Raw genomic sequence first — 24,719 nt, 5'->3', positions numbered from 1 at the left:
TGTGAGTGTTAGCTTACCATTTAGTAAAATGTTTGGTTAGAATGTCACAAAGATCTTGGGTCAACTGTTAGTGGTAGAAATCAATGTAATTCTGTATAATATAAATCTCTTATCCTTTTTGTAATACACTTGAAGATACATATGTGTTTTTTTTCTTAGAAACGAAACAGCCCTAGAAAATTCCAATTAATTAGCATGCCTTGAACTATTGAAAGGGGAGCTGAAAGGAGAAATGCCTTACTCTTTGTGAAAAGTGTAAAACTTTGTTAACAATGCAGTTTTCAAATATTTGGGACTGTTTGTATAGCTTTCCCATGACTGGTTTCCCTGTGACTTGACTAGATGAGAGCGGAATAAGAAAAAGCCCTTATTCAAATATAGGACCAGCTTTCAGATTGGTGGCATATTTCAGTATTTTTAAAAAGTCAGCTACTGTTTTCTAGGATATTTACATGGAGATAATACAACCATGACACATTCACAACATAATTTTATGTTAGCCAGAATTTGTAGAACTGTAGAACAAAAATGGTAAAATACACAAACTACATTCACTTTGGCCTTACAGATCACCCCTGGTAGTTTCCTGGATCGATTTGTGATATTGGATAGATCCAGCTTACATACCGATTCATAATGATTTTTATCAATTTGGAAGCCTTATATACACATACATGACCCTATAGTGCCATTCAAAGTGCCTTATAAAGTAACCCCTAAATATTGATTCCTTAATTAAGGGTGTAACAAACAGTGCTTTGTACATTTCTCTTGGGGGAGGGGGGGGTTCTAGAATTTTGCACATCATTGTATATTGGTGTGAATGTCCCCTATAATTTAGTGTAATTGGGCCATCTATAGTGCAAGTATTAAATATCCTTAATTAGTTTACACTAGTAACTTCAGCACTTTTAGTCTTTCTGAAGTTGATGACATGAATAATAATTTTAGAAGTGAGGCCATGTAGTTATGGTGCATGCCATGACAGTTATGCTGTCTTTGATGTCTTTAGCATAAATATGAAGGTATGGGTCACTTGTGGGTCCCTATTCTAGAATCAATCAGACACTTAGGCCCCTTCCACACTAGCGAGTGTGATGCGATGAACTCACATCACACTCGCAACGCAAGCTGCCGGGAACGCACGGCCCGAACGCTGCACCGCGGGAGTGAACTCAGCATGTCAGTTCACTCCCGCGGTGCAGCGTTCGGGCCGTGCGTTCCCGGCAGCTTGCGTTGCGAGTGTGATGCGAGTTCATCGCATCACACTCGCTAGTGTGGAAGGGGCCTAAGTGTCTGATTTTTTTAAACGCGCGTTTAAATCTCAGCATGCTCTACTTTTGCAAGTCACGCGGGTGAAAAAACGCACCATACAAGTCTATGGAGACGCATCAAAACGCATTGCACTCTGAGACATATGCAAGTCCAATGCATTTTTAACGTATCAATTGCCATAGAAAAGGTAGAAGACAGTCCTGAGTCCTTTTCACGCGCGTTACCTGCGCAAGAAGTTGCATTGAAAATGCATTGAAAACACATGTGAAAAACTGAGACACTGAACAAACTCTGACTGAAAACTGAATGAACTCTGATGCAAAATGTCAGTTTTTCACCCTGATCGCACCCTGATCAGACTCTGACGTGATCTGCAACGCAAGTGCGGAAGGGGCCTTAGGCCTTATGTTTTGAAGTGAGAAACTCACTTTAACTTAAGATTGGATTGCATTGCCAATTCCTTTTCATAAACATGCTCAACTATTCCAAGTCAAAGTATATGAGCCTTCGCTCACCTAGAAAATTTGCTGCCAGCCAGATAAATTGTGGTTCTCAGGCAGCTGCTGCTACTGTACATCTGCTATTATAATACTAATAATAATTTTTATTTATAGAGTGCCATAATATTTACAAATCACAGGGGACCTATACAAATAAAATACTACATTACAGAGTACAAACAGTCATATGGAACAATAGGAGTGAGAACCCTGCTCGCAACAGCTTACAGACTATGAGAATGAAGGGGGTGACACAAGAGGTATAACAGCTTGTATAATAGTCCAGCCATTCTTTATAAGGGAACAAAATAAAATAATTTAATAAATAAAATGGTGCTGCTTAAACCAGCTATCAGCTGCCATATTATACTGTATATAAAGTCCAAGGTAAATGTGACTGCAGAGAAGCCTGAAGCCATGAGGACTATACAGAATAATGGTAATGTTTACATTCAGACAGTGAGGCTAGCTCTAGAAATCTTTTTCTGAATCATACTAAAGATCAATACATGCATACAGTAATCTCCCAGCAAGAAAATGATTGATATCTCACATAGAACATTCTGTCGGTGATATTGTACAATACAACATCTAAAGATTATGCAGTGTTAATAATAAGGCCAGTGTTAACCTGTTTCCATCACAATAAAAGGCAGTAAATCTGCCATCCAGAATGGTGATGCAGGGGCTCCATGTTTCCCACCCACTGCAGCGAGTGAGCCGGGCGAGAGAAGAACTGTGATTCTATCCTCTGACTATATAAACATACCTTATTTTGAATGTATGCAGTAGGACGCAGTGTAAACATCAGTACATATTTTAATTGGGACTTATGCTACTGTATGCTTAGACAGAGGGATTTATTTCAGCCAACTATCAGATAAATTATTTGGGAGACCACTCTAACATAGGTTCAAATGGAGATGTGAACAGAACCTTAGAAAATACTTTTTCAATAAATTATCATATAAAACTCAAAAACATCTGCTTAATTTTTAATATAATTAATATAATGCTTGTCATTACAAAGCAGTGGACTTGATTTGCCTACAGACGTACACAATTAATCTGGCTCTCCTCTGCCATAACATCTCAACATAGTATGTGCTCCTGTGAAATGCCCCTGGATAGTACTATTATTGGTTTGGGAGGCATTTTGGACCTGAAATTATGAGTTCTTTGCCAAATATATTTTAATGCCTATAAATCTCAGCACATGAGATTCAATTCATTCTTTTGTGAAACATACCTTAGCACAACTGATTTCCAGCATGTAGTTTAATGGAGTTAACGGCTGTGGTACAATAGTAATCAGAGCTCTTTTGTAATACAAGAAGCTGATATAGCTATGTCATCAGTATCCTATATCTTCTACATATTTTGCTTTTGTTAGCTTGCTTCAAAGGTTAATTGCTTGAGGTGTTATGTAAACCAATAAGTTTTGTGTATGGACATATATGCATTATTGTAGCACAATTATGTATTAAATAACTCAATAACTCAATCCTTTACTGAATGACCATGCAGTAGTTGGTTATAATATTTTTTTAATCTTTGGGATAAATTACTTTGATTTTCTACTCTTTTAGATGTCAGGTATATTTTACACTGAAAAATGTTGCAGTTTAGCAGATACAGCACTATAGCAGAAATGGTAACTTTAAAATGTAGAACCCAACCTCAATTCATGTGCTCTTTTTGATTCAAATGAGAGTAATGATCAAGGCATGGTAGCTGGAGAATGACAGTTTTCACATGACCAAAGACCTCCATGTCAGACAGATGACAGCAATTTAGGTCTACATTTGCACTTCTCAGTCAAAAATGGCTACCGTAGTTGGCGTTGCATGGCCAAAATCACAGTTGAAAGCCAACTTGTATGTTTTCTAAAATGTTTTACTGCTAAATAATGGAATTACTATGTAGCCCTGTTTCCAAATTTCTCATGTAGAAGGGGAAACCACATTAGGCAGGTAGACGTAATGGTATGTGAAACTCTATTGTGCCTCTATTATAACACATTTTCCATGACATTCCACAGGGACATTGCAGCAGTGTATTGTTGCATGTCATACATCATAGAGGTTTAGGTATTAACCCAAAATTGGGGGTTAGCAGAGGAGAGGAACATAGTCTGGAATGAGGAAATGGATCACGTAACCCACTGCCATGAAATATTTCTGTCTGCTTAAACAGTTAATAATTAATTTTAAAAATCAATGACATTTTTGTTTAGTGAGGTATGTGAATTAACTTATGAACTTATGTAGTGTGCTGTAACTTTGCATGGAGAGAACAATTTAAAGTCACAAGGTAAGGGGATTTTATATTGTATACAACTGAAAACTTTTCATTTTTCAAGGTGTATCTGTATCATGCATAAAAACAAAGTATTTATTAAAGGAATATTGATTAAAGGAATTGTATCCTTTATCATTTTCTTTTTTACTTTTCTATTTTAAACAAGATTGTGAAACATATCTATTTTTTAACCTTTTTTTACACACAATTTAAAAATGACAAAAATTTTCAAAATGTAAAGATTTCTAAAAACTATGTTTAAAATAGATATTTTCTAGTAACACATTTATGTTAAAGAGCCTGAACAAAAATGTAAAATAAATACATGCTCTGCACTTCCTAGTCTCTCACTACTTAGCACTACCTGTTTTGGCAAAGAAAACATAACATAGAGGATTTTCATCACTGATTATGTTGGATAACCAGAGTGTAAGTCATACAGTATTGACGATCAATGCGTAAATACATTTTGTGACCAGTGCTTCACTTCCAAGAGATGAGGGTCCTAGAAACTACTTAGAAGTAGATAGAATAGAATTCCCACAAGACCACTGCCACTTATTCGTAGGGATGATTCAAGTGGAGTGTTAGAGTTTTGCTAACCCAGCATTTTTGGCCCCACCTCATTCAGTTCCCAATATCTCAAATGAAAACTGTGGCACAAGTCATAAATGTGACACTCCTGGTGCTGGCTTCTCTATGTGCTTCCTGGTGTGTATTCATCTGCTCCAGGATGCAGTCATGTAAATAGCAGAACACAGCATGTCAGACACTTGTGTAGCTGATGTCTGTGTCTCACACATGTGTATAGGAGGAGAACACAGCATGTCAGGCACTTGTGTAGCTGATGTCTGTATAGCAGAACACAGCATTTCAGCAGATAAAGCACAGACACCAGCAATGCTTTACTACACATTATAAACAGAGGGTGTGGAGGGTTAGGCGTAACATCACTTTCTCACTCCCAGCCTCATTTACATGATAAAGAAAATATGATTTTGACATGATTAATGTATGAATTGAGTAGATAGTGACTGGTATGAAATCCTTGTGAGCTGCACCAACAGGTAGTAGTGACAGATTAAGTTACATAGATCTGATGACAGGAGTCAGATCTATAATGTGCTGGGAGAGAAAACTGTGCCAAAAGTGCCAAAACCGGGAGGCTACCGAGGATGAGGTTCACTTCCTGTTACACTGCTCCAAATATTCAGCAGAGAAGGACACTGACTTCAGGACACTCTCAGATTTCCTCCCTGACTTCAGTTCCATAGAGAAGAAAGAGAAAATTACCAATGGCCATAGCGGCACAATATGTCACTGCCTGCCACAGGCTGAGAGAGAAGGGGGCACCCAATGTTCCTCCTGCACCCCACCCTTTCCTGTCCCCCACAATCACATATTTTGTAAATGGTTTGGCAATGCTAACTTGTATTAGGTCCTGCCAATTAAGCTTCTTTTAATTTGAATTGAATTTGAATTTAGAGATAGATAGAGATGTATAGATGCATGGAGATAGATAGAGATAAATAGATATACATAGGTATAGAGAGACAGATATAGATTGATAGATTTAGAGAGCTATAGATAGATAGAAATAGATAGATATAAAATATTTTTTATAAATCCATTCTATTTTGTTATAGCATGTTCTTCTTACTATCAGTCATAAAATCAGATTAAACCTTTACCGTTTTAGGATTATCAAAATTAGGAGGATTGTGGACTTGCACAATTCTGGTTCATCCTTGGGTGAAATTTCCAGAAACCTAAAGGTGCCAGGAAGTTAAAGCTTGGGTACAAATAGTTCTTCCAAATGGACAATGACCCGAACAATAGTGTCAAACTAGTTCCAAAGTGGCTTAAGGATAGCAAAATCAATGTTTTGGAGTGGCCCTCACAAAGCCCTGATCTCAGTCCTTTTGAAAATTTATGAGGAAAGCTGAAAAGGCAGGTGCGAGCAAACATGGCACAGTTACACCAGTTCTGTCAAAATTTTCTATCAACTTTTTTAAGAAGCTTGTGAGAGGATATCCAAAACATTTGACTCAAGTCATACAGTTTAATGCTAATTGCACACGATGTATGCCTGTCGTACCGTAATACGGCGGGCATACATCGCGCCGGGAATACACAGCACACAGCTGCAATGTGTCACAACCGGCTGTGCAAGATTCACTGACTGCACATGTGCGAGAAGTGCTGAGAGCCGAGTGACGTCACAGTCTCTCAGTCTAAGGAGGAGGAACACAACGAAGATGGGGTGTGCATAATTAAATATCGGAGGTGCCAGAATTGCCAGGGTGACTTAAGTGAAGCGCCGAAGCCTTATTTCTATAGATTATAGAATCCTTTTTTTGCCTAAAGTATCGGCTTTTGTCCCTAAACAAAATATGTCCTGGGATCAGTGATACAGAGCCCAGAGGGGGGTGTGAGGAAGTAATTTCGTCCGGGATCAAATGGTAGGATGACGGAAAGTAATGAAGGATTATGGGGTGTAAATCAGCATTGCTGATACATCTATAATGTTCTCATATCTGAGTTTAACTTTGCTGTATCGCATGTTCTGTCTTCTTACTGTTTTATCGCCGTTACATTTTATTTAGTTTTTCAACTTCTCTGGATAATGATAACTGAAGTGTTGGATACCAGTAATCACCCTTTACTTTCGTCAACATATGATAGGTTTCAGATGTCAAGTACCTAGAGACACATCCTTTGTCTCACCAATAACCCTTCACACATGGCTTGTGCAAAGAAGATGTAGCTTTTGCCTGGCTCAGAGAAATCACTTGTTACTGGTGTATAAAAATTAACTGAAGTGCAATGATCCTTGGACGCTAAGAATCCATTACTAAGTACGGTTACGTTTTGGAAAATCTTGTTTGTTTTGATATGCACAGTTGCTATAGAAAGGAAAAGGTGCCCAGTTGCTATAACAGATGATAAATTGCATTGCAAAGACTCCTTTGTGCTTTAGCAGTGCTCTAATGATTGTTGCATGTGAATTACTTTAATAGCATTGGATTCCATATGGTCTATTACATCCCTTGTTAGAGAATAATTAGGGCGTAAAGCCGGTTATATGGTTATTTATGGAAATATGAACCATATACATTGTGATTGTAAAATCAGTTTGCATCATATACAAGATTATTTTGGAGTAATGACCCCTTGAGTTATCTTTGTGGCACTACAAGATATGGGCTGTAGATAACATTAATGACTAATTATAGGAAAAGCCATAAAACTAATTTTTGTTTAGTGAGGTATGTGAATTAACTTATGAACTTATGTAGTGTGCTGTAACTTTGCATGGAGAGAACAATTTAAAGTCACAAGGTAAGGGGATTTTATATTGTATACAACTGAAAACTTTTCATTTTTCAAGGTGTATCTGTATCATGCATAAAAACAAAGTATTTATTAAAGGAATATTGATTAAAGGAATTGTATCCTTTATCATTTTCTTTTTTACTTTTCTATTTTAAACAAGATTGTGAAACATATCTATTTTTTAACCTTTTTTTACACACAATTTAAAAATGACAAAAATTTTCAAAATGTAAAGATTTCTAAAAACTATGTTTAAAATAGATATTTTCTAGTAACACATTTATGTTAAAGAGCCTGAACAAAAATGTAAAATAAATACATGCTCTGCACTTCCTAGTCTCTCACTACTTAGCACTACCTGTTTTGGCAAAGAAAACATAACATAGAGGATTTTCATCACTGATTATGTTGGATAACCAGAGTGTAAGTCATACAGTATTGACGATCAATGCGTAAATACATTTTGTGACCAGTGCTTCACTTCCAAGAGATGAGGGTCCTAGAAACTACTTAGAAGTAGATAGAATAGAATTCCCACAAGACCACTGCCACTTATTCGTAGGGATGATTCAAGTGGAGTGTTAGAGTTTTGCTAACCCAGCATTTTTGGCCCCACCTCATTCAGTTCCCAATATCTCAAATGAAAACTGTGGCACAAGTCATAAATGTGACACTCCTGGTGCTGGCTTCTCTATGTGCTTCCTGGTGTGTATTCATCTGCTCCAGGATGCAGTCATGTAAATAGCAGAACACAGCATGTCAGACACTTGTGTAGCTGATGTCTGTGTCTCACACATGTGTATAGGAGGAGAACACAGCATGTCAGGCACTTGTGTAGCTGATGTCTGTATAGCAGAACACAGCATTTCAGCAGATAAAGCACAGACACCAGCAATGCTTTACTACACATTATAAACAGAGGGTGTGGAGGGTTAGGCGTAACATCACTTTCTCACTCCCAGCCTCATTTACATGATAAAGAAAATATGATTTTGACATGATTAATGTATGAATTGAGTAGATAGTGACTGGTATGAAATCCTTGTGAGCTGCACCAACAGGTAGTAGTGACAGATTAAGTTACATAGATCTGATGACAGGAGTCAGATCTATAATGTGCTGGGAGAGAAAACTGTGCCAAAAGTGCCAAAACCGGGAGGCTACCGAGGATGAGGTTCACTTCCTGTTACACTGCTCCAAATATTCAGCAGAGAAGGACACTGACTTCAGGACACTCTCAGATTTCCTCCCTGACTTCAGTTCCATAGAGAAGAAAGAGAAAATTACCAATGGCCATAGCGGCACAATATGTCACTGCCTGCCACAGGCTGAGAGAGAAGGGGGCACCCAATGTTCCTCCTGCACCCCACCCTTTCCTGTCCCCCACAATCACATATTTTGTAAATGGTTTGGCAATGCTAACTTGTATTAGGTCCTGCCAATTAAGCTTCTTTTAATTTGAATTGAATTTGAATTTAGAGATAGATAGAGATGTATAGATGCATGGAGATAGATAGAGATAAATAGATATACATAGGTATAGAGAGACAGATATAGATTGATAGATTTAGAGAGCTATAGATAGATAGAAATAGATAGATATAAAATATTTTTTATAAATCCATTCTATTTTGTTATAGCATGTTCTTCTTACTATCAGTCATAAAATCAGATTAAACCTTTACCGTTTTAGGATTATCAAAATTAGGAGGATTGTGGACTTGCACAATTCTGGTTCATCCTTGGGTGAAATTTCCAGAAACCTAAAGGTGCCAGGAAGTTAAAGCTTGGGTACAAATAGTTCTTCCAAATGGACAATGACCCGAACAATAGTGTCAAACTAGTTCCAAAGTGGCTTAAGGATAGCAAAATCAATGTTTTGGAGTGGCCCTCACAAAGCCCTGATCTCAGTCCTTTTGAAAATTTATGAGGAAAGCTGAAAAGGCAGGTGCGAGCAAACATGGCACAGTTACACCAGTTCTGTCAAAATTTTCTATCAACTTTTTTAAGAAGCTTGTGAGAGGATATCCAAAACATTTGACTCAAGTCATACAGTTTAATGCTAATTGCACACGATGTATGCCTGTCGTACCGTAATACGGCGGGCATACATCGCGCCGGGAATACACAGCACACAGCTGCAATGTGTCACAACCGGCTGTGCAAGATTCACTGACTGCACATGTGCGAGAAGTGCTGAGAGCCGAGTGACGTCACAGTCTCTCAGTCTAAGGAGGAGGAACACAACGAAGATGGGGTGTGCATAATTAAATATCGGAGGTGCCAGAATTGCCAGGGTGACTTAAGTGAAGCGCCGAAGCCTTATTTCTATAGATTATAGAATCCTTTTTTTGCCTAAAGTATCGGCTTTTGTCCCTAAACAAAATATGTCCTGGGATCAGTGATACAGAGCCCAGAGGGGGGTGTGAGGAAGTAATTTCGTCCGGGATCAAATGGTAGGATGACGGAAAGTAATGAAGGATTATGGGGTGTAAATCAGCATTGCTGATACATCTATAATGTTCTCATATCTGAGTTTAACTTTGCTGTATCGCATGTTCTGTCTTCTTACTGTTTTATCGCCGTTACATTTTATTTAGTTTTTCAACTTCTCTGGATAATGATAACTGAAGTGTTGGATACCAGTAATCACCCTTTACTTTCGTCAACATATGATAGGTTTCAGATGTCAAGTACCTAGAGACACATCCTTTGTCTCACCAATAACCCTTCACACATGGCTTGTGCAAAGAAGATGTAGCTTTTGCCTGGCTCAGAGAAATCACTTGTTACTGGTGTATAAAAATTAACTGAAGTGCAATGATCCTTGGACGCTAAGAATCCATTACTAAGTACGGTTACGTTTTGGAAAATCTTGTTTGTTTTGATATGCACAGTTGCTATAGAAAGGAAAAGGTGCCCAGTTGCTATAACAGATGATAAATTGCATTGCAAAGACTCCTTTGTGCTTTAGCAGTGCTCTAATGATTGTTGCATGTGAATTACTTTAATAGCATTGGATTCCATATGGTCTATTACATCCCTTGTTAGAGAATAATTAGGGCGTAAAGCCGGTTATATGGTTATTTATGGAAATATGAACCATATACATTGTGATTGTAAAATCAGTTTGCATCATATACAAGATTATTTTGGAGTAATGACCCCTTGAGTTATCTTTGTGGCACTACAAGATATGGGCTGTAGATAACATTAATGACTAATTATAGGAAAAGCCATAAAACTAATTGGCTAAGGTTTTTATTTTACAACTTTGGGTTTTAAAATCACAACACAAAATGTTTTGAGTCGTTTTGATGTTTTCTGTATTCTGTCCCTTTGAATTGTTAGTACATGATAAAAGCTGAGTAAATAGAAGCGCTAATTTCTTCCCTTGTTCATTTCTGTTATGTATAAAACTATGAAAAATGAAAACTGGTGCATTATTTTTTATGTTTTTGATGAAAGAGACCCTACTGTGCTTGCATGTCATTAGAAACTGGAAGGAAATTTAATCGCTTCCATTTAAATTGTGTCTTTATGTTGTTCTCTTCCAGTAAAGAATTTATAACTGCTTCAAACCCGGCCTAGGAGTGTTAAAAGCGGTTGTCCACTTTCAGTAAATAATTGATATGGTTTGTGTAAGGAAAAGTTAAACAATTTTCCAATATCAGGGTTTGGTCAGTGAAAAATGCACATTTTGCATCAGAGTTCAATCAGTTTTCAGTCAGAGTTTGTTCAGTGTCTCCGTTTTTCATGCGCAGGTAATGCGCGTGAAAGGACTCAGGACTGAGCTCTATCTTTTCTATGGCAATTGCTGTGTGAAAAACGCATTGCACTTGCATGTGTCTCAGCGTGCGATGCGTTTTTGATGCATCTCCGTAAAAAACGCAAGTATGGAAGGGACCTAACTGTAAATGGTCCAATGTTTTATTCAATCCTAGCAGTAAAAGCCATATGCCAAGCACATACAGAGCTACAGGTCATTTTGTGTAACTGTGTTTCCTCTGGCTCCTGTTACCTTGGCTTTTATACATATTTTCCTGGCATTATGTTGCACAAGTCTAGAACTTTGGTCCTGTGAAGTTCCTTATTTTTCACACTACCCAGCTCCTTTTCAAATGTGAAGTCATTGGTGTAAAAATTGTACATTTTTCAACATTTAAGTGTGAGTAAAAAAATCTCACAATTGCTCCATTTTACAACATTTTAAAAACCACAATTGCACCTGGAGCACGGGGCTTGAAATCCATCCCTAGTGTTTTTGTAATTTTTTTTCAGTGTTTTAAATTTTTTTTTTATTCCACTTTTTGGGGCAGATGCTACATTTAAAGGTCTACATTGCACTTTCCAAAGCATTAATGTTTAAGTTGTTTTTATGCAATTTTAAAATGTTCATGATTTTCTTTTTATAAATCCTGCATGAATTGGGTATGGTAAAATCAAATACCGTAAGTGTTTCTAGGTGATAAAAAATGCATTGTATAAATGTCGCAAAAAAGCACCACAGCATATTGTTTACGTGTGAAGAATCTTTAGCATGCAGTGTTGTGCATGTTGGGATGCTGAGGGGCCACTGTTAATGTGCATCGACATATATGTATGGCGTTGAGGTGATGCCAGTTCAGCTCATCACCAGAGCTGAGTCGGCATCAGCTTTAACTAATACCTGACACCCAAATGTAGCAACCATGGTTGGAGTAAGTCTTATTTACGGATGCTAACCTGTTAACTGCTACGGTCACCGTGACTGCAGCATTTAAATGAATATACAGGGGTTTCCAACCAAATTTGCTACTTCCTGTAGGGCAAAACTGGGTTCTCTATGGTCCTCCTTCTCTTCACTATGAGCACATACAGGTGAGGTGAGGTGAGGATAAATTGCATAACAAATTTTAAGATGGGTTTTCTCCTTTTATCTTTTGTGAATGTGTACATTTTAGGGCTAGAGGAATGTGTTGCCAACAAAAATAGAAAATTCTAAGTTTCAACTCCATTTTGAAGCTCTCAACTTGTTAATAATCTTCATAAAAGCTGTTTTTAATAGTTTTAAAGTGTGCAGATTTGAAAATGAAGTGATTCCTATTGGTTTTCTAAAACTGTATACTTCACAGCTCATTAAAAACAAAAATGATCCCCCAAAAAGTCCATTTGCAAATCAGGGAAACTGAATTTAAAAATGTAAAGAAATATAAAAAATTCTGAAAACATAAAGCAAGCAAAATATAATTTAGTAACTAATTTGGGTGGTAAATTTATTTGTCTGAAAAGATCATTTAGAATTTTGAAAATGGCAAATTTTAGGGTTTATTTCTAAATAAATGCAAAACATATGAAGCAAAATTTATAACTAATAAGTACAAATTCTTACGAAAAAACTACTTTAAGCCTCAAAGTGGCTGCGCTCTAAAAGGGTTAAAGCGGAAGATTGGATGAATGTGCTAGGTGTTTATTACTTACTGTACGTTGATTGTTGCAATATGTCCACAATTTCTGCTTTACATGGGCTTTACATGGGCTTCACTTTACATGGGCTTTCGTGCCAGGTCATGGCCTTAGAGTACTTCCTTTTTCACCGTGGTGACAGTCAACAATATTTCTGGAAGACTTTGTAGAAAGATTTGCAGGTTCACTGTGGAGGGTATGCATGAAATGGCAAATGAATGACATCTGGAAGGCATTCACTTACATTTTTGACACTTGTCTTCTACTTGTGTATAAAAGACACATAGCCCTTTCAGTAGATGGTGCTCAATCTATTCAAGTCTAATGTGACAGCAATATGGGGCCAGTTGGTTGACTTCATGCCTTGATGTCAAAAATGATTAAGGGATTTTCTTCAAGTATACAATCATAGACAGTAAGTCTGACTCAAAATTGAGTCAAAAGTCATCTATTAAGGTGCTTGTCCCTAAAAGGCACATGTTGACACAACTTTCGTAATCAAATATCTGAAAACCAGTCTGACTCAGTGTATTCAGGCTATGTAATCTGGAAGACAAATCTAGAACCATGTACCTCCAAATATGAAAAAGAAAAAAACTCTCATACATTCAACCATGTGGACGTGCATGGTCTGAGGAGCATTCCTCTTCGGCATTGTTAAATGAAGTTGAGAATTTTAGTTCTTTACAGTGATGCCTCTAGGTTATCTTCAGCAGAGACATCCATTCATATAATCATTGTATTGCCTAGCTTCTTTAACTCCTTCTCAACCATACCACTTACATCAATGGGCTGTGGAACTGTTCCTAAAAACCATTCATTTATGTTGTGTTGGATAATGCTGTGTGCACCTGCAGATCCTGGTGCAGGGGGGATGAGAGACATACAGTGAAGATGCTATGTGCACCTGGTTGGGTCTGGGTATAAAGATAATTCATAACAGTGACTTAATGGACTTTAACTAGTAGATCCCTGTGATTTGTACACAGGACAGCAATAAACACATATGGGCCACATGTATCATAGTTTTTTTTCTCTGGTGAATTTTTGAGACTTTTGACAGCTCTTTTTTGTGCCTTATGTATGATCATGTCTTTTTACTTGTGACACATGTTCAGTTTTGGCAGGCACAAATTTGTCTTCTTTTTGAGACTTTTTGTTGCAAATGTCTCAAATCCACATGGACACAAGCCATGTAAGGGGGTTATATGCAGGAGTGGACACTATGGTAAATTTTGAATTTGAGGCTGTGTCCTGCATTTTTAAGCACTCTAGTCACACCCCAGGGAGATGTTGCCATATATTAGGCTGCGGTCACATCTTGCATTTTAATTGCATTTTGAAACACATTACAACAGCTGAGGAGAGGTGATTTGCCTAATTACAGTACAGTTTTACAAAATGCATAGTAAACGTGATGTTAACACATGCTTTAACATCACTTTTATATTGCATTTTGTAAACCCAAATGATAACATTTATGCAATAAGGAAAATCATCTCTTTCAAAATGCAATTAAAACGCGATGTGTGACCTCACCCTTAGAAGTAAACAATACATTTAAAATAATGTAAATGCAAAAATTTCTGAATTTTCAAAAAACAGGTTACTGTGCAAAATTTTAAACATTTAAAACATGTGAAATAATTCCAATTTACATGTTAAAATAGGGTCAATGAAAAATATCCTTCCTTTGCACCTGCCCTGGACCAGATGTAGATTTGCACCTAAAAAGTCGCAAAAAAAGTGATACATTAGTGAAAAGTCGCACGGAACATCTAAAAAAACAAAGATACCCAAAGCACACGCAAGGTGCTGACCAAGGTGTACTTGAAAAGTGACAGCAAAAATCGCAGAAAAGTCTCAGTCGCAGAAAAGTCACAAAAATGAGACAATTTCACTAGCAGAAATAAAGATAAAGGTCCCCCATACATAATATGTTCCATTTTATTTGTAACCCCAAAGTAAATTTCTTTTTGAATTTGGTGTGAAATGTTTGTGCATGAATACGTTTGAAGCCAAATGTAAAATGTGTGGCCCCATTTAGTTTTGCCTAGGAAATTCTGTACTTGGATAATTCTCATTTACTTACAGCTAAGCAGGGTTTGACTGGGGTATTAGGGCTCACCTGTGAAATGGATTCTGGGGGTCCACCCTACTGCTACATAGACAGTTTTACTATATTGCGGCAGTTGGGGTCAGGGAATTTCAAGGCATTAAGATAAGAAATGAATTATTTTCTTCTTCTCTTGCAGCAGTGGTTACGTTATGTCAGGGAATTTTGTGTACGGTCACACATCAATCTTGCACAGGTGCTATCGACTAGGGATCCTACCCCTGTTGCCAGAAAGTAAAATCTAAGCACACCTTGGTAGATTTGAAGGAAGTTCGGAAAGTTATTGTTTACATCTTAAGGTTCAAACACAATAGCCCTATTTAGAAGTCTCATAGAGACTCGTAGGCTTGCCATGTATAATGATCTCCGATAGCTTGCTGATGGTTGGATATTAGAAACCATCAATAAAATTTAAACTGCAATACAGGTAATAGAGGTAATAGTAGCGCCCGAATGGTTAAAGTACCCGAGTGGGTCTGAAGTAACAGTAAAAAAATGTCCCCACCTCATTTTATCTAGAGTTCACCACTCCATTCTTTTTCTATGTAATCCCTTCCATCCACCTTGGGCTGTAAAACAAAAAAAACACTTACCTGTGTAGAACTTCTGCCATTCTCCACCTTTTCTCTCTGCAGTAGGAGCTAAGACGGACTGGAACAGGATGCGCGGCTGCGTGATGATGTCATTGCGCGTCGCACATCCAGGGTCAAAGTGCGTTGTGAGCCGGGAAGTCTCTGGGAGTCTCTGAAAGATGGCATTGAGTGCTATTATTAACTCTTCAGGGGCCCAACGATGGGGATGGTGGAGGATGGATGAGGATAGCTCCAGGTGTTGGGGTGGGCCAGTCCAACCCTGCAGCTAAGGAAGGTAGATATATTTAATGCTATACCATGATGTTTGTTCTTGGTGGTATAGCAACATAGATAGAGTAGATACTAGAACAAACTACCATAAAACTTATCTCCTTAGAAAAACTCCTGCAAAATTAACTGATATTTTCTACAGTTTTTAGCTATTAAAAAGGCCTTTGTGTCCATTAAAGTATAAAAAAATAGGGATACACAATGAAACAGAAAATGTTAAATTTAAAATGCAAAACACCACAAGCTGACATTTAGCTGTGGTCCAGTAAGCCCCAAAGAAGCCTGGTCATTAAAAAGTTAAAGAGGTTTCTTGATTTTTGCTTGTTCAAGTACAGGTAGCCTAAACCAACATTGCCTCTCTCGATCATGGCTTTTCTTGTCCCTCTTGGTGGTTCATTAAACCACTGTAGTGATATCCTGGCTTTATCGGTCAAGTATAAAAAAGTATGTGACTGCTAAGACCAGAAAGTACTGGCACTTCATAAATACATGTACAAGCAGTTTGAACTTTCTTTTCAGTGGGATGTCAGACAGAAAACTGGTGCACTTTAATAAACACGGACCAGTGGTAATCTTCTTATATTTGTTATTCATGTCCTCCTTTCTTCTAAAATCAACTTTTAAAATGGTGCAAATGAGCTAGAAAAGCTACTTGGGTGGTTCTTATGCTGCAAATTCACAGGTTGTTAGAGTGTGTAGGGATCCCTTCTCCCCTTCTACTGTGTGCTAAAACTTCCTGTGCTGCAGGTAATGGCAATGCCGAGCAGGAGCAGGAGGACAGGGTGAAACAGTCTAGCCCTGGTGCAAATTTAGGATTGGGGACCCATTTACCTAAATCCTCACTTCCGTAACAATCCCACACATTATATACTTCACAATATACATATATGCTACACAGACATATGCACATAATCACTTTGTAAGCATTATAGACGTATATAAGCATATTGCACTCTACATACATAGACAATTTATATGCTACAATTACACACATACACCATATATACCCTACACATACATATAATATGTCTATGCTACACACACACCATATATATACCCTATATACAATACCTACATACCTGTACAATACTGTACAAATATACCAACAATGAATATACCACACATCAATATATACCAACATGGACTATACCACCCGTAACTATATAGTGGCAATAGATGTACTGCATAGCATCTGGCAGATATAGACATCACTGTATAAATCAGTCATAGCTGCTCCTTTTAACTATGTGCTGGCCTGGTCCGTCCTGATCTTTATCCTGATGGACCCTTCATAGGTGACAATACTTTTGTGTAAGGTATAGAGAGCAAATTTATTGTGGGTGCCCCCTAAACTCTGAAATAATTAATGAAGGTGGAACTTATGAACGCTGGGGGGGAATAATGGGGGGGAGAGCTACTGAACTCTTCATTAATTATTAGGGGGGCCCCTCATTAATAAATGCAAGATCAGGAGGACCCCCTTAATAATGAATGCAGAGTTTATGAGTGTCCCTGTCTCACCTTATTAATGAATACAAAGTTCAGCAGCCCACCACTCCTTATTAATTAATACAGAGGTAATTAATAAGGGGTTGAGCTGCATTCATTATTAGTGACACCCAATTATTAATGAAAGGAGAGCTCAGCAGCCTCGCTACTTATAAATTAATCAATAATTAAGGCAGAGTTCAGTAGTGCACGTCCCTACCTTTTTAATTAATGCAGATTTTAGGAGGGCTCTGGTAAATACAAAAAAACAAATTACTCAACTCCAGCGCACTCTCGCCTCTTCCTCTTCTACCTGCAGTGCTGGGTGCCTTTGTGTCATATATGACGTAGGTGATGTGATACCTGCCACCTGTGTCCTAGAGTGTGCCCAGAAAAAGCACACAGATGTCTCTCTTCCTGTGCCACTCTCTTAATCGATGGTATGTAAGGCACACAATTGATTCTCTCCACCTTATCGTGGACCCAAAATCTGTTGCCTGGCAGATGTGTTCCCCCTCTAGCTCTGGGCCGGGTCACAATGACACACCCCCTGGATCAACTCCTGGGTCTTTCTCAAGTTCCCTAAAAAATTCAAATTTATAAATCTCCTGTGTGGGTCAAAAAATATAAATTCTTTGTATTGGTGTCAGTACAATGCTTGGTGATTTACAGCGGTGAATACTTCATACTGTGGAGCCGGGAGTGAACACTCGACATTGCCAGTAAATACCTGTTCTGTCCACACTCTTTCACATACTGTATCAACATGAATAATCTGGCAAACACAGGTTTAAAGTGTTATCTGTATTTACAGGGAATGTTGCATTTGGTCAGCAAAACAAGACACAAGCAAAAGGCAGCTGCAACAATCTTATGGTCACAAGCAGTCCCATGATGGTCCAGAGATTGGGTCCTATATCCCCTCCAGCAAATCAAGCTGCAACAGCGTGCCATCAAATAAGTCCAAGCTTACAGAGGAATCTGAATCTTCAGCACTTAGCTATACCTCCATCTGATACCAGGTCTCTAACTCGATACTTTTTTTTTTATTGTATTGTATGTACTGTATGTTATATTGGTACTGATGTACAAATATGAGACATTGGTACCAATATTTCTATTTTTTATCAGAATAAAATGTATAACTTAAAGGGGTATTCTCGTCTGGGCATTCACATTCAGTTTCATGAATCTTCCATATATAAACATTTCTTCAATTGGATGTTATTAAAAAAAATGTTCCTGTGTGAAGATAATTTCTCATAAACATAGCCATGTTGTCCCTTAGAAACGAGATGGCTTCCTCGGTTACGACCACATCACATTTAGGCAGCAGTGGGCAGACATGCGCTATTGAGCTCTGCCTGACCACCTAGATTCAGCAATCATTACCACAGGACGGCTGTAGGATCTGCAGTAACTCCCGGATATTTCATATACAAAACTTTTTGTTTATTTGTGCAATCCATCCAGCAGAGGTGGCCGTATCTGAGGAAGCCATCTCGTTTCTAAGGGACCACATAACTACGTATGTATGAGAAATTATCTTCACACAGGAACATTTTTTTTAATAACATCTAATTAATGAAATGTTTATTAATGGCAGATTTATCAAACTGAATGCTAATGCCCAGACGAGAATACCCCTTTAATGTATAACTTAAGGTGAATGAAACCTTAATGATTCAGATGGAAAAGCTGAATACCATTTATTGTCATTGCATCTTTAAAATATTTTTAAAATATTTATAAAAAAACATTTTTAGCAAGTCATATATAGAAAAATGTAAGCAATTTATATTTAAGCCGGCTTTTTGGGACTGTCTTTTGAGCTCCACTGCCCATCAAATTGGCCCTTTAAATTCTGTACATAGTGTTCTTATGCTATTTTTGTTGTCTTTGACAGCTGCAAAAGTCACAAAATACATAAAAAGTCCCATCACATACTGTAAAACAAGGGGAGCTCTGAAGTCATTTTGCATCAAATCGTGTGTCTAAATTGAAAGTTTCATAAAACAAATAATTTTAAATTTTTAAATATATCCAGAACCAGTTTAAAAGAAATAAACCACATGGATTTAGTGGTTTTAACTCAAGAGTACACACTGGCTTGGGATCCCTGAAACACGATCCATTCTTCATTTAGGTGTTAATGGCTTATTTTTTATGAAAAAGGGACTTTTAAAGATATGCAAATGAGCCACAGGGGCTTCCTGTGCATGTTGCAGAAGCCATATCTCAATCTAAGAAAGTGAGCACACAGATGGGGTGCAAAGTAGTTCTACAATTTAGTCACATAAAAAACAAGAACATGGACACAATAGCACTCTGCACACACAATAACCTTAAATCACTTATGAATCACTTTTATTAGTTCATAGCCACACAACAAACACATTAAAATGAATATATGCAAATAAAAAGCTTCTGGCCATGGTCCATGATAAGACTCATCTGCCGTACAGGGATTCCCCTTCCCATAGTAATAATATATCAAGGATCCAATACATACATGATAAGTACAACAGATATATATATACACATTGCATAGACCACAAGATGCAGTTATACATAACAAAACAACGCATATCTCCAGTCTGTCTGGCTTCCGTAGACAGCCGTATCTGTCTATATTGGCTGTCACCAACCCTCTGGCAGGTAAAGGAAGGAGGCGCATAAGCGCCATATGAAGGCATGAATAATTAGCAGCCGATAGAGCCAGATGGGCTTCTGGGGTACGCTTTCCACGAAAACTGCTAATATAAGCAGTTAAATAAAAGGGATCCTGTTTCAGGGGGCACACACCAGTGTGTAAGTATGCTTGTGTTAAAACCTCTAACTCCATGTTGTTGATTTCCATTAATGAATTTGTTGCAAACATGATCTATGCCAAAGTGGCTTTGCTCTGGTCTATTTTGATTTGAGGCATAGAAAGTCACAAAACTTCAACTGCACCAAAACAACAGCACACATACACAAAAAAATGTAAAGATACATATATACATACATACAGTTTATAATGAAAGCTAACAGAAAGAAACTATATACATTTTTGCTCTTTTGCACGCCCCTTTAGGTGTCCTTTTTTCTGTCTTGTTGGGTACAGTGCAGCTGCAACATAAAAGTGGCATGGACACTTTATAAATACATGTGCAAGCAGTTTGCACATTCTTTCTAGTGCAAAGACAGAAAGTTCAAATGCTTTAATTAACCCCTTAAGAACCAGGCCCTTTTTCATTTTTGCGTCTTTATTTTTCACTCCACACCTTCAAAAATCTATAACTTTTTTTAATTTTTCCATGTAAAGAGCCGTGTTTGAGCTTCTGCATAACAAATTGCATTCATAGTGGTGGTATTTAATATAATATGCCATATACTGGAAATTTTATGGCTTTCACTGTGCGCCCCAAATGACATGTCTACTTCATTCATTGGGTCAGTACGACCACAGGGATACCAAATTTGTATATGTTTTATAACGTTTTCATACATTTACAAAAATTAAAACCTCCCGTACAAAAAAAAAAAATTCTTCATTTTGCCATCTTCTGGCGCTAATAACGTTTTCATACTTTGGTGTACAGAGTTTTGGGTGTTGAAAGTTTTGCAACTTTTTATGACATTTTCAATGCTTCTATTTTTAGGACTGTACGAACTTTTTATTGAATTTTTTATATTTTTCAAAATATCCATTTACGACTTTGGCCGCTATTTTCCGTTACAAGGTTAAACACAGTGAAGAACCGTTATTATATTTTGATAGATCTGCATTTTTGGATGCAGCGATACCTAATTTGTTTATGATTTTTACTGTTTATTTATATGTGTATGACTTCTAGGGAAAGGGGGTGATGGTGCTAATAACTTTTTCATACTTTGGTGTACCGAGCTGTGGGTGAAGACATTTTTTGCGACTTTTGATGAAGTTTTCAATGCTTCTATTTTTGGACTGTATGACCTTTTGATCACTTTTTATTGAATTTTTAATATTTTTCAAAATGGCAAAAAAATGCCATTTGCGACTTTGGACGCTATTTTCCGTTACGAGGTTAAATGCAGTAAAAGTCGTTATTATATTTTAATAAATCGAGCATTTTTGGACGGGGCTATACCTAATGTGTTTATGATTTTTACTGTTTATTTATATTCATATGACTTCTAGGGAAAGGGGGGCGATTTTAATATTTAGGTGTTGTTTAATACAATTTTTTTAAACTTTTTTTATTTTTATTTTTTACTATTTTTCAGACTCCCTAGGGTACTTTAACCCTAGGTTGTCTGATTGATCCTTCCATATACTTCCATTATATGTGGAATTTGCACACCATCTATTGTAATATGCAAATCGCACATTGTAATAGATAGCCTAAAACATGATAGCCATGGATCTTAATGCCTGCAGTTGGTGCTAGCAACAATCGTGGGTTTTAGCGACGGGCGTTTGCTGCATTGTGAGGCAAACGCCCAGTGAGTTTTTCCCCTCTTCATATTTCCCCATGTGTAACAAGACGTTAGGGTATTTCCTATTGTGCTATGGAGTAAATGGGGCAGACTTACTAGAATTTTTCTAGTTGCCCATGGCAACCAATCACAGCTCCCCTTTAAAATATTCATGAGCACTGGTAAAATGAAAGCTGAGCTGTGATTGGTTGCCATGGGCAACTAGAAATATTCTGACTTTCAGACAGCTTGATAAATCTGCCCCAATGTGTCCCTGTGCGTGCAACCATCCATAATACTCTTTAAAGATTAATCACATGGAGCTGATATACTATGCGATTAGGGATGTTATCGTGTTGGTGGTATTAATTAATAACCTCCTTTGGGGAAGAGTCATAAAGATTGACTATTACAAAAATTCTCTTTCTTGGCCAAGGAAAATAATTAAACAGTAGTTTATATTTTTTAAAAGCACTGTATGGAAAGAAAGCTGCAATGTGATTGACCGGTACGGGTAACATATTTGTCTCATCATCATTTCTGCAGCCAAACGCTGTTTGGCAAACAACCTTTACACTCCACCATCTCAGTTTCATTTTGCCCAAATTGTATTATTGAACCACTCTCAGACTTAGGCCAGTTGTACACGTTTGTGTGTAATCCAGCTTTGGGCTATTCCACATGGCTCAGGTCCTGTCTGAAACTTAGTCTTTGTGATGGGGAGGTTTACCAGCCTGAATCCCATATACCTAAACTGATCTTAGTATTTTAGTTCCGCCCTGTCCCTGGTTTCTGGGAAGTAAATCCAGGTGACACACATACCAAGTTAAAAAAGTGCTTAAGAGATGAGGAGCATAAACTGCTGTGATTAATTTACAATGCTAATATTAAGAAATAAGCTAAACATAAACCTTGACATGTGTAACATAACATCTCTAAGGTACTTTCCTCAGAAAAACTGTGTGAAATCAAAAGACTAGTCACTTGCTGTTGCTTTTCTATTTTTTGCCTAATTCATCTGATTAAAAGCATAATAGTATTTGAGTCAATATTCTGAGATAGATACGGTAATATTAGCTACAGTAATCCAAATAGATCACAGTTTCTAAAGGAGGTTATGGAATTCCTTGGCATTGCCCAGTCAGCAGGTTACAGAAATTATATTATTAATATTATTTTAGCTTTAAAAAATATGTTTTTTGTTCTGCCATTAAATATCTCATATGATAGTATATAAATCTTTTTATCCTGTATCATTTGGAGTCTCAAATTTTGCAAATATCAACAACAAAAACTCACTAAAAATGGCTAAATTATTTTTTTATAAGAAATTGTAGAATTTATCAAAATTGAATTGATGTATAGGTAGGTACACATTGTTCCCTGTGGCATTTTTTAAATTTAATATGTATTGTGATCCATGAGAAACACATACTTTCCCATCTGACAAAGCTGAAACAATACTCATATTTAGAAATGAAAGTCTACGTTTTACAACAATGCTTAATGAACTTATCACTTTGTCAATCTGTTTAATCTATGTCCCATTTTGCCTCCATTCAGATCACTTATGTCACGTGAGTCTCTTGCCTCCACAACTTTAAGCCTAACTGAGAGTCATTCTACAATGAGTGTTAAACAGGAATGGTCCCATGGATATAGAATTCATGCCTCTAACCATGGATCTCAAAACAGTAGTGAACCTGGAGATCTGTTAAGTATCGCCCCGGGAACTTCCATGTCAAATAACAGTGTCTCAAACTCATTGCCATCATATTTGTTTGGCTTAGAAAATAACTGTTCTCCTTACCCCAGTCCTAGACATTCTTCTCCAAGGTCACATTCAGCACGGTCAAAGAAAAGAGCTCTTTCCTTGTCTCCTTTATCTGATGGTATAGGAATTGACTTTAATACTATTATTCGCACCTCACCAACCTCATTAGTTGCCTATATAAATGGATCAAGAGCTTCACCGGCAACCAGCTCACCTCAACCAGAAGTTTATGGGCATTTTTTAGGAGTCAGAGGTAGCTGTATTCCTCCAACATGCGCTGGATCAAACTCCCAAAAAAGTCTTTTAGCTATCAATGATAATGTGTCACTCCCAGGGAATTTGAGTGAATATCAACGAATGCAGCAGTTGGAACGAAATAATCTGCATGCTGATGCCATGAACAATATGGCAGTTAGACACAACATTGGACTAAATGAAGGACAAACTGTTGGGGTCTTAAAGAGTGAAAGATTGGATGATTATCCTGGTGGAACTATTGACATAGCGCCACAGGCATCACTTCCTCTCACAGCACCTCCTGCTCATCAAGGTCCGCCACCACCTTATCATGTACATCAACATATGCATCAACATGAACTTTTGAACCAGTCCCACCAGCTTTCACTCCCACCTCCAGGACAAGTTCCTTTATTAGAAGAAGATGGAGAAATAGATGATTTTAATGGTAAGCATTGTTGCAGGTGGATTGACTGCAGTGCTTTATATGATCAGCAGGAGGAACTTGTACGGCACATAGAAAAGGTCCATATAGATCAAAGGAAAGGGGAGGACTTTGCTTGCTTTTGGGCAGGATGTCCCCGAAGATACAAACCATTTAATGCTCGATATAAACTTCTCATTCACATGCGGGTTCACTCCGGAGAGAAACCAAACAAATGCACGGTAAGTCTATGATTAAAATATTTCACATATTTCAAATGAATATACCTAAGCTTGTAAGCTTTAAAGAAAAATGTGTAATGCACTTTCTTTTTGGTTTGACCAAGTCTGTCAGTCTTATAATATAGCAGTGCTTTTAAAGCTATTTACCAAAAGTAATGTTGTGCTGTTACATTAAATAAATTTGGTTATTCTGCCACAATATTCCCAATAAGCTTACAAACTGCCTTGCGAAGAACATCTTAGTTCCTTAGCCTGACTTCAAATTTATTTAAAATTAA

The 24,719-nt window shown here is 37.4% G+C and overlaps 1 protein-coding gene across 1 annotated transcript in view; it reads left to right on the top strand.

Moving 5' to 3' along the window:
- GLIS3 (GLIS family zinc finger 3) overlaps positions 1–24,719 on the top strand; it is a 243,969-nt gene that overhangs the window by 55,533 nt on the left and 163,717 nt on the right. Inside the window, exons 3-4 of the mRNA XM_072151809.1 lie at positions 18,139–18,346; positions 23,328–24,441. Of these exons, the coding sequence (XP_072007910.1) occupies positions 18,139–18,346; positions 23,328–24,441 (1,322 nt within the window). The remainder of the gene's footprint in view (positions 1–18,138; positions 18,347–23,327; positions 24,442–24,719) is intronic.

This window comes from Engystomops pustulosus, chromosome 1, assembly GCF_040894005.1.
Source record: "Engystomops pustulosus chromosome 1, aEngPut4.maternal, whole genome shotgun sequence".
Classification (NCBI taxonomy): domain Eukaryota; kingdom Metazoa; phylum Chordata; class Amphibia; order Anura; family Leptodactylidae; genus Engystomops; species Engystomops pustulosus.
Note: the sequence above shows the minus strand (reverse complement) of the source record. Positions and strands in the feature narration are given on the sequence as shown.